Below are 12,315 nucleotides of genomic sequence, written 5' to 3' on the forward strand. Positions count from 1 at the left end.
GTTTTACAGTATTTAGTGTTGAAGGTATCAATCGTCTTCACACCGTGATGTTGCTACAAGGCCAATAAGCAGATCACAGCAGGCATCAAAGTTTGTTTTGTTCTTGGACCGGCAAATCTGTGCTGGAAAATAATGTCTGTTCGCTGTACTTTTAATATTTAATATTGCTTTCTGTCGCCAGGAGCTTTACCCAAACCACATAAGCTTGTTTCAAATATAATACGTTTATCAATTTTATAAAGCTGTATAAAGCATGTCTTTTACTAAAGTTAACCGTGGTTTTATTATTACAAGAACATTGAGAAGTCATTGGTAAAGAAACAAAGATTTTATTAATTTCATAAAGCAATTGATCAATATTTTGAACACAATATCAATGAATGAATGTACAACACAATATGATCGAACATCTCTGTTATAAATAAACTGTATGTAATCAGGCTAATAAGAGAATATAATCAGGTAAATATGAAAATAAAAATGATAATTTGATAACAGACAGAACTAATACGGCTAATATACGGCAGACGTTTTGGAATGAAATAACTGAATACAAACATTATGAACAACAAAAAAGAACAAACAAGCAAAACCTCAACTTGAATCCTCACTTTCAGAGTGAAAGAGGCTGAAATTCATAAATTGAATAAAATAAATAGTTTGTGTTTAACTAGCAAGATGTTTAATAAGTTATAATTTATACAATACATTAAATGAATGTACTGAGCCAGTAGATGGCAAATCGACTCCATTTATCAGTTTTCTCGGTCGCTGTGGTGCATTTCTCAGAAGCTATATTGTTATCTATCTATTGTTTATGCCATGTAGATCATAACACATAAGGCCTATAGGCCTACTGATTCAGTAGATTCATGAATGAATAGCTATATTTAAATACCCATAGATGCAAGATTATGGCAAAAATCATAATTCTTATTAATCCTCTTGATATTACAACATACTTTGAGGTAAATGCAACAACATTCAAAACAACTGATAATGAATAAATAGATTTCTGTTGTAGTCTCCAGTATCTGAAGTACGTACTTATTTTGTTCAAATAAAATGATAAAAAACGTAATTTCTGAAATAGTAAAAAGCTTAATGTACTTTGGAGGGATTGAACGATTCACTGGTTGTGTTTGAATCGCAATATATGTTTTGAACAGCAGAGGCCGCTGTTTACTGCAAACTTGTGTTCATGTTCTGGCCTCTTATGGCTCTCATGCTTGATTCATAAATTAATGAATTACGTACTGAATTTCGTCTTATGTCAATTTTATAATATAAAATAATTATAATATACACAATATAATATGTTTATTTGACACAGAAGACTGTGGTAATGGTGCTGAAAAGAAAACAACTGAAAGAGATTGTTAAAATATGAACTAATTTTGTTACTGTTGTTTGCTCAGAAATGACCCAAAGTGTCATTTTATCGAAATGCTGGTTAATAAAACAAATACATTGTGAATAAGTATTAAACAAGTCAAACAAAATCGTGATTGTTTGTTTTATTAAATGAATCACCAAAAGAGTTTATGGCTCACAAGCAATATGTTTCTGATCCGGTCTAACAGTATTACATTAGAAAGAAGAAAAATTATATATGAGCTCATCATCATTTTATTTGTTATTTATTGTGTGTAAATCGTGATTTGTAAAAGCCATAGCATTGGTAAAATATAAAACCATGGTTTTGACAATAGTGCTCAATACTCAAAATAAAAGTGCTTACTACACTTTTACCACAAAACAACATTGTTAGATTGACTAGTGCATGTGCTCCGTACTAAACAACAAGAGGCAGAACAAGTGTTATTGTTTGTTGTTGGTTTTTTTTTTCTTTATTTCAATATAACAAACCGCAACAGCAAGTGACTTTGCGTTCCCCTCTTTATGGCCCTCACTGTGTGTGGAGCCCTGATATAAAAGACCCTTTTGAAGACTAATGAAGCCATAATATGAGATTAGTGAAGAGGGTTTAGGCATCATACAGTTTGGGTTAAAGGTCAACACACTTAGCCACCTTGAACGACAGCTTCATTTAAATGCCCCACACGGAGACGAGGAACGAAGAGAATATGGGGGTTTCATATGAGATGTTTGGGTCACACATCATTTATTCTGCTTATTAACATCATCGATGGAGAATCAGTCTTATCAAAGCGTACATTGCAAATCTTCCACCTCTCACACTTGGCGCAAATTTCAATAAATCAAGGGAAAATGTTTGATGGATCAACTGTGTTTGTCTGACAATGTTTAGCTTCAAATCGCATGGTCCACAGGGCTACCAAAGGACCAAATCCCTGAATAAGCTCAGGGTAGTGCTCGAGAAAGTGGTGTTTGGGGAGGAGCCTTGAGGAAAAACTTCCAGAAATCTGTTTCGGTGCTCAGATATTAAAGTGCCAAGGTAGCAGATGCTCTGCTCAGTATGAACTGGGGCCACTGCAAGTTCCTGTCTTTTAAGGTCATTAACATCTGCCATATTTCATCATCCTCAGGTACTTTCAAACCTATTATGAGAGGCAACAGACACCAGTTTTCATGTGCATTACCTCCTACAGATCTTTTGGTAGCAAAATGAGCAGGAATCAAATGTGGACGATTTGTTTGGTCACTCCACTTATAAGGGAACTGTTGAATGCAAGTATTGAGCTCCACAAGAGAAAAATATTTCTTCTTGATGAAGGCTTGAAATGACAACGCCAGTTCCAATGGAACGACACCTTCAAGAAGGTCATGTAACACATCTGGTGGGTAACCAGATGTTACATGAAAATGTCGAAGTTTTTCAGACATTTCACATGTTTTTTCACACCATAGCAAGGAGTGGAAATAAGACTTGACAAAGCCGTCTCAACATGCAGAGTGTGCTGCTCTTTATCTCTCCTCTGAAAAAGTCCAGATCTTACTTCTGTGGTCTGAAACTGGGACCTTTCTCTGAGACAAAATCTGCTGACATTAGATCCTGTGAAGTTTTCAACGAATCCTCCCAAAGAATGGGCCCCCAAATTATCAGCCACCACGCTCACCACAGTGCCTTTCATGATTTTTCCTAAACTTGGAATAAAAACACCATCTTTTTCCAAGCTTTGAAGATCTGTCAGGAGTGGCTCTAAAACTTTCTGAAATCCAAATCGCTTTGTGTCATCTGCTTTGCACAGAATAACTAAATGAATAGAAGCTAGTGTTGATCGTGCATATGCTGTAAAGTTTCCTAACACCCAATAGACGGCCGTGACTTTGTGGATCTTGCGGGAAGTTCCCAAGGGGCTGCACACTTCAAAATCATCGATGTACAGAATAAGACTTAATCTGTCCTCATCTCCAGCACAAAAATAATTTTTACAGAAGTTAGATCCATCTTGGAAGGACTGGTATTGTGATGCACATCCAGATTTTCTTTCATTCTTCAAGATTTGCAATAACGACTGCAGTATTGGAACATACTGAAATGTTCTGTTGTCTTTATTGTGTAGTATGTATTCTACTGGTTCAATGACTGAAAAATGTGCTTTCATGAATTGTGACCTCTTAAATGACGTTGAAAAAGGCCCATCTTTCCCTAAAGCTGAACTTAAAGTGTGTGATTCACAAATATTTGTTACCAAATCTGAGATAACCGCTGAATGTACTTCACAGTTATGTTTCTTCAAAGTGGACTCAACAACATCTTTTAAAACTGGAGCAGATGCAGAGGAAGATAGGAACTGAAGGTCATCTACAATATGATCAATACACTTGCCTGACACATTGAAATTACTTTGCAACTTTAGAAGAAGTTGTCCAAACTTCTTCTTTACAACTTCTCTCCTGCATCAATCATCAAGTTCTGTGTCATCATCAGAGACCTCTAGATCATTTTGAAAAGCAGCAGGATTTGAGTATTTTTTCAAGACTTCAGTTTTAAAATCTTCAATGGAGTGTGTATTGTGTTTCCTGTGTTTATGAGTCGCAAACGTTGAATAAATGTTTGTATGGAAGCTGCAGTTTTTGAACACACATGTCACTACCTCGTACCTCCTCATATGGCTTCTAAGGTGCTCAAAATATTGCTTCTCCGAAGAGAATGGAATTGAACTGCATATTAGACAACTAAATAACAGCAACTCTCTTGGTTTGTCTGATTCCATGTGGTTTCGGGATAAGTGTATCTGAAGGGCATTAAATGTTTTAAATGAACAAGTACAATCAGCATAAAGACATGGTATTGATGATTGACGGCCTGCATTTCCATGTTTGAGCCTTAAGTGTTTTAATAGCTGTAGTCTTTACATAACCACCTCATGCTCTGGCACTTACAGTAAACAAATGATGTACATGTGAATGCATACTTATTGCTATCTATCTGTGAAGTGTGCTGTAATAAAGTATTGCCAACTTACCTTGCATTAGCTTGAATAGAGAGTGTAAAAGAATGTAAGAAATGTTCATGTCAGAATAAAATTTTTAACAATCGTAAATACATTTACTGATCTTACTGAAGCACTTACTGATTTACTGATACATGAAGTATGCTTACAACTAAATTTACCTTTATAATTCATTGACTGTGGTTATGCAGTTATGTAAAGTAATTTTTTTTTTAAAATTAATAATTTCCCCATTAATAATTTGCTAAACTTTCCGTCCCATATTTTACTCATTTCTCTGTACGTTGGTTTATCCATATACTTTTATTTATGAGTAGTCTCATAGAAAAATCTATTTGACTCACCGCTTTTCCTTTTTGTGCCTTGCACTGAGTTCTTTTGGGATCACGTCAGCTTGGGGTCCGGAGTAGAGTTCTCTCGTCCCTGTATGGGGTCAGAGCTGGATTTGCTATGTCCAGGATGATCAGTCAACCCCAGCTCGTTCTCCGTCAGCCTTGTGATCCCAAACCTCGTCGTCAAATTGTTGTGGAATTTTCTTATTCCTTAAACTAGGTGAGTCAGCCCAGACAAACGCAACGCACAGAGAGGCATGAGGTACTTTGCAAAGTATTGTATTGTCGTTTAATCTGCATCACAGCAATGACATGGTGCAGAGAAAAGGCCCTGTTTCCTTCTGCACCCAGAGTTTATATAGGATTTAAACGTGACACCCCCCCCACCTTTCCCCTCGAGCAAGAATGCTTCTGTGGTCCACACAATACGTGAGGACCCCTTATCTTACTTGTGCTTTGCTCGAGGACAAAGGCAGAGTGCAATGACGCGTATACACAAAAACATGATAAACACTTCATAAACAAAGACCAACACGTCATGAAGCAAGGTTAGAAAAAATTCCATTACATTGGTGATATTAACAATGTATTTAATTTATTTACAATCCTCTGTTTCACTTTCAAAGCGGCTTAGTCTCTTGAGAGGTCTTTTCTTGTCAATCTGGGAGTCTCCATCAGATTCGACATTTGACAACTCCTCAGCACGCTTCAGGTATTTCATGGCTTTGTGATATATATAATTAAATGGTGAACTAAACATTTAAATATGTATAAACTGTGTATTCAAGTTAGAGTGATTTTTTGAAGTGATCAAAAATAATGGGAATGATGAATTTTTGTTGCATCATTTCCTCATCAATTAAACATGTTTAATGTCCCGACATTTATAATAGGTGTAGATTTTCATTTGAAAAATGTTGCTGTGAGCCCACATCATGTGGTTCAGGAAGATCTCCATGCAAGTGAAACTAAAAAATATTTTTTTATACTTATATCAAACTGCATCAGACTAATGGGAATACAAATTATGGAGACGGCTTTGAATACATCATGATATAAGCAGGCAACATCTTAATAACAATTGTGTTCAGGCAGTGGGATTTCATTTCCATGCATGGCTTCCTAAGGCACTGGGTCTCTGGTGTTTTCTGCTCATTGTAATTGAAGACGGAAGCATCCTGAGTAAATCTTCACTTGTCTCATTATGGTGAAACATGCCATCAACCACCATGTTAAATCGACATCCATATTTTTATTCACCCCCAGTGTATTATTCTTTTCTCAGGATGTACTAAATTGTTCATTTGGCCACTCTGGATGTTTTTGCTATCTGTCTCATGAATTTGATTTGTTCTTGAAACTTCTGTATCACTTGCTTCACAGCAACAGCTTCCAAATGCAAACACCAAACCTAGAATAAACTCCAGACCTTTAACACGATTCATTTATGAAGAAATGATTTCACAAGAAGCTCATACCCGTCCATAAAACAGCTTTTGATTCAGCTGTCACATTACTTTTGATCATTCCAAAGAGAGGGAGCTACATATTAAAGACCTGTCATTCCTAAACCCTTCAGCCCTTTTTCAGATGTGAAAACACTCTAAATAAAGATGAGATATATTCATTATATAACCAATGTGAATACATTTTGGTAAATAGATCAAATAACCAAAAGTGTGCCTCTGTCTCAATACTGGTGGGCCTGACTATATATGTTTTGAGACAGTGACACACACTCAATGAAAAATATATAATTATCCATTATTGCATAAGTGTGACAATAGCCTCGACATGCTCAGAGATCTGGTCACTTTCATCTACGTGATAAAAAGAGAAAAAACAGACAGACTAAATCCATCAGATGTGGCAGTGTGTTTAAGATGCTTACCTGCAAAGTTACAGTTGGGTTGGGTATCGAGATCCGGACATTTCAAAGAAACGGGGAACCGAAAGGATGCATTTCGTTTCTTTTGATCGATTCCTGACTGTTTCAGTGACTCGCGAACGACAGTTTCATCTGCGATAAGGACCTTATCTCAGAAACTGAATTGTTTGCTGATCACTTTCTGTGTGTTGCTCATACATATAATCTGAGCCTTTAACTCTTACTTGTAAATTAATTTTCAATAATTCTTCTCTTAAAGAGCTTCCAAGTCGTCTTATCTGGAAGTTCTCCATTTTTTGCCTTCTTTGATGGTTCAGATGGGTTCAAAAGCAGCCTAAAATCTGTTTGGTCATTTACACAAGTACCACAAGGCATTGAAAATGTGTAATGGCTTCTGCACTATATATACTGTATATATTCTTTGTTTTCACCATAAAATCAAAAAATAACAATATTTACATTTACATTTCCCACAATCCATTTTCTGCAAACAACAGCAACAGTCTTCTTCTCTTCAAATTCAACCACAGCATAAGTAATCATCTGGAAAATATAATTTGGTTATTAAAAACTAACTTTTAGGGCATATGTGGAATAGTTTAAATTGATAAACTTACAAATGTTTGATACAAAGTTGCAAGATTTCCTTCAATAAAGTCATAATATCCTAAATGTGAAGGATTTGACAAAATCATGATTAAGATTTTACTGATTGACGGAGGTGTTGCATGATTTTCTTGTGGTGTCCACGTTCATCATTTTCACAGGATTGAGCTTTGTCCTTGATCTGTGTGTAATATGTAGAGAAATATAATCTTGTTCTCCTCCACACTGTCAATCAGGATTGCTTGTGGTTTAGGTCAGATTGGAATACCCTCCGAATTGTTGTCTCTCTTGCTTTGCCAACATATGAACCAACAATGCCAGAGTCACAGGGGTCTGTGTAGAGGGGATCCGTCTTATCATAGACCCTACATAGGACTGCTTGTTTTTCAAGCCCATCATCTTCAATAACCTCAAAGAAAGTCTGCTCAGCTCCAAAAACATTGTCGGGTCTTGTGCACTTGATCTTCTCCTCCACCAGTTTTGTCTTGTGAATGTTTTGCCCTTCAAGAATCCTTCTTGTAACCTGAGCCAGTGGATTTCTTCCAGTGTGGACCATTCTTTTAAGCTTCTGATTGAAGTTTTCAAATGCGAAATCGGAAAGCAGGACACCATATCAATATTTAGCTGGTAAAGTGGAGTTTCGTGTTCCCCATCATGGTGTTCCTCCTGCTGCCTCTGTCTGAAAGACCTGTCGGTACGCAACTGTAGAGTTTCCACCTGCTGAAATGTCATGCGCCCTAGCCACTGACCTTTCTGAATGCATCGGTCACATCCACGATACCCACAGAAGTATTTTATGGATTTGATGAAGGCCGTGGCAGGTGCATCACAGATGATGCAGTTCATATTTACTGGGAAGTGTTTTCCGTTGTATCACAGACCCTCTTTCTCCAATTTTTGTATTTCCTCAACTGTGTCACATAAAAAGTCAAAATTGCTGGGCTTTGAATTTCCACATGTTATTGCCACTGGAATACATCAGTAAGTTTCAGATTGGTGCTACAAAGAACTGGCCAAAGGCAAGTTTTTGAACTTTTAAATAGTGGGAGGCCATCAACATTAAGTCTTAACTCCAAGACATTCACCCTTTCAGTCATCTCTACATTGAATATTTGCATGTGGTTTTTTTAAACATTTTCTCTACTCCAAAGTAGAAATACACCATTCCTGGTTTCTTCTGAATATTCACAGTTTTTGGAGTGTCAAACAAGGTTCGGGAACAGGATGGAAGATCAGTTGATCCATGTTTCCTCAGCAGTTTCACAAGACTATCTACAGCATTACGGACAATTTCATTTCCCAGGCTCCCAGATGTAATGTCACTGGCCATATTTGAAGTTGAACTATCAATAATGTCAGAATCATGATCTGAAAACTCTTCCGCAGAATCTGAATCTTCAGAAATGTGTTCTGTTTCAAAGATAGGGTTTTCAATGTCAACATCCTCCATTGGTTCATGTTCCTTGTGTTTATCTATGGCTTCCCACATATTTGTGTCAGTAGTTTCATTCTCTGTGTGGGTCAATAAAAGTTCTGCACAGTTCTGTGTATTTTCCTTAGTTCTCTGTTGTTTAATAAGTCTTTTGAAAGTAACCCATTCCCTGTCATACTCTCTCTTCTTTTTCTTCCTGTCCATGTCTTAAATTAGAGAGAGGGAGAGAAAGAGAGAGAGCATAGCGTCTAAATGAACTTAAAGTATAGTTCAGTCACACATGGAAGTCATCATGAAAAGTGTTCTTTAAACTGCTAAGAAATGAGTAGTGCCAAAATGGTTCTGTGGTATTGCTTTGAGAAGCTTTTTGTTAAGTCATTTCAAGCCTTTATGCTATTGACCAAGTGAAGTATATAAGTGTTGATGAAGAATTGATTAGAACATTAGTATTTTGAACAGCTAAAAATGTCATTTGTTTAAATGTTTTGCTATGGTGTGTTAGAAGGAAACATCCAGAAGAGCTGTGGCAACGTCTCCAAGATGCTTTAAGAAACCACCTGCAAAGCTACAGTATTGTTAAGTTTTAGGCACTTGTGTAAAAATGCTGTAAAATGATGATGCTGTCAAAAACATAAATAAATATAAAATAAATTGATTATCTTTATCAATTAGTTTATATTAACTAAAATAAAATCAATATTTGGTCAGTCCATTCTATGTGTTTTATGTTAAACTCATGGGTTATTTTTGGATTTCAGCCTGAATGTTTCATACCCAAATTTAAACACAAATGTAAATAACAACATTTGAAGTCATATTCCAGGAAACCCCTCCAGATGTCATAAAACACTGTTGAAAGGGATAAACATTATTGTAAGTGTTGTCAGTCCTATGAGAAACACACACAAAAATTGTGTTTTCTTCGTTTATTTCTCTGCCCCGGTGTCCTCCAGGAACAAGCGTATAGCTTTACTTGATTCCAGCAAGTGTCTGCAAATAAGGGAAACAATTATTTCTCTATCCCATAGTATGGAAGAGTTCAAATGCACCCTTGGGAAGGCAAAGTGTCCCTTTTCTTCCACTTTCAGCTGTATTTGGATACCCAATCTTTGGGTTAAAGTCTGTTTTTGGAGTGTATGATTTTGATTCCAGCATAAGAGTAGAAAGAATATGAAGAATGAGCCCCCGTAAAACATCTTGTTATTTATTTATGTACCAAATATAAAAATGTATGATTATAAAAACTAAGAGGCGTGGTGTAGACAACAGTAAAACTTGTTAGTGTAGCTCAAGGTCACGATAACTCTGTGTGCTAATAAAAACACAGTTTTTGACTATAGGTCTGTTACAGAGGAACTCGAGTGTCTCTGACTAAAACTATAGGACACCAAAAGTGACAATTCTGTAATTCTGTACTTGCTCTCTTGTCATTTCAAGTCTGTACGACTTTCTTTACGCTGCAGAACACAAAAGATATTTTGAAGAATGCTGCAAAACCGAAACATTGGTATCTATTGTATAGACAAGACCAATGTCAAGTCAATAGTACAAAGGTTTTTTGTTTCCAACGTTCTTCAAAATAGCTTCTTCTGGGTTCTGCATAAGAAATGAAGTATATTGCATCACGCAATATAAGCGGGTAACTGTAAGGGACAATAGGGATTCCCATTTCCACATAATAAAACTCGACATATCATCAAACTCATTGTAATGTACCAGATATATACAGTACAAGCGTTGCAATGATTGGTGCATATAAACTGTGGGCGGTCGCAGTATAATTCAACTCTAATCTCAAAGAAATAATTGATATTCGCCAAATTTGATATATCAAAAGTATAAAAACAAACGCCTTCCCTTTAGAAGGCAGAGCCTGTGTTTAATTTGATCATTTATGAGTGAAAGTGGCTGTTATGTATTTTAGTTTTGGGAGAAATTCTGTCAGAGAAAATAAACTGAAACCTGTACAGTTACAGTAATAAGACGATTTTTTACATAAAATGAAATATTTCTAAATGGGTTATCAACATTTTCAAAGAAATTTCTGTTTAAATGAAAATGTTTCCGATCTGACTGGGATATAGCAGGAGCTGAGCTGTGCGAGTGCTGGGAACAGACCCCAACTCGTTTGTGGTTGCAGCGAATAGTCCCACAGGTCCAGAAGCCTTTTTGAAGGAGATCCTGGAACAGTGATGTTCTGGTGTAAAAATGATCCACATTCTGCCTAAAGCCTGTTCCTAGAACCCTGATGTCAATCCCCCTCATCACAGATTCATAGACTGTCTTGCCTTTTCATTACTGGATATAATGTTATTTCTTGTTATTTATGAATTTCATGAAGTACTGATCATATATGCATTCTAGAGTCCTAGACCTTTCTGACAATATAAAGTTTGTTATGATAAGTTAATAATTTAAACTAAATATTGAAGTAAATGTACGTGTACCGCCAGACATTGAGCAGCACATAAATGTTTCTTATTCACACTCTTGTCATTTATGAATCAATTACTCTTCTTACATAAATGATTTAATAAAACAGTGATGAAATATTTATTTTAGAGTCTTAGTCCTTTCCAACAATATCAGATTTGTCACAATAAGAAAATAATTCACATGCATAATATCAGTGGCGGCTGGTGAAAAATATTCTCGGTGGGGCTGTGCCATACTTTTTTGTTTCCGTAACCATCGCAATAAAATTTAACACAAACTGCAGAACAGCAGTGCTCAGTGAAATAGTCAGTAATTATTTAATGCCAATATTAAAAAGTTGAGGCATTCGTACACAAAAACATAAACATCATGATGCACAAACACAAGCCTTTTATTTGCATTTAAACTGAACTTGTAAACAATTGACTATTTCTACATATAAGTAACATCTTTTGGAAAGGCTGTTGGTGCCATTGGTAGTAAATAGGCAACACAATATGCATGCTGTCAGAACAGAGTGGAAAGTGGACAATAACATTAAATTATTATAAAGTTTATAGGAATTCTTACACTGTATAAAGGATGTATAATATAGAAATGGATATCAAGTGGCTGAACTCAAACCTTTGACTGGAAGAATAGCATAAAGTATTTTATGATCAAACTAAATGTAACTAATTGTTAATGTGCTCCAGAACTGCAACAATTAATTGATACAAAACATATATACAGTAATATTAGCAAACACACTATTAACATTTTTTAGAGTACCATATATAACTGAATGATTTTTATGCTAAGGTCAACTATATACAAAGAAACGTGTGTGTGTGTGTGTGTGTGTGAAGCTACGGGAGAAGCCGCGCATATACTGCTTCCCTTTTTCGCTAGCCTGCTGTTTGATTGAGAGGTCAGGTTGATCTGGGCCCAGCTCTTTCACCCGAACTTTCTCCGACAAAGTTCTCCTCTCAAACGGATCTTGGAGGAGAGATTTCACCGAGTTAGGGTTGGGTCTTGGAGGAGTAACGTCCGCGCTCGCCATTGTCGTTTAGTAAAAATGGCGCCCCTAGAGCCCAGTCCTTATTTTATCAGGGCTTGGGGCGATAAAATGATCGCCCTTCTTGGATTCTATTTAAGAACGCAGATTGGCTAAATTTTATGTCATACATTCATATCTTAAATTAGCAATTGGCTTAACTGCTACATAGACCCGCCTCCTTGGGGCGCTTTCTCTATCGC

At 36.3% G+C, this 12,315-nt stretch overlaps 1 protein-coding gene across 2 annotated transcripts in view; it reads left to right on the plus strand.

Moving 5' to 3' along the window:
- The window catches only part of LOC306891677 (NLR family CARD domain-containing protein 3-like), a 269,541-nt gene that overhangs the window by 181,090 nt on the left and 76,136 nt on the right, over positions 1-12,315 (plus strand). Inside the window, exon 14 of one of the 2 annotated variants that reach the window (XM_079452139.1) lies at positions 10-563. The exons of the other annotated variant lie outside the window; for it this stretch is intronic. Within the exon in view, the coding sequence (XP_079308265.1) occupies positions 10-16 (7 nt within the window). The 3' untranslated portion in view covers positions 17-563. Of the gene's footprint in view, positions 1-9; positions 564-12,315 lie in introns of those variants that run through there. 2 annotated transcript variants of the gene reach the window in all.

Source organism: Barbatula barbatula (genome assembly GCF_947034865.1).
Source record: "Barbatula barbatula genome assembly, chromosome: 3".
Taxonomy (NCBI): domain Eukaryota; kingdom Metazoa; phylum Chordata; class Actinopteri; order Cypriniformes; family Nemacheilidae; genus Barbatula; species Barbatula barbatula.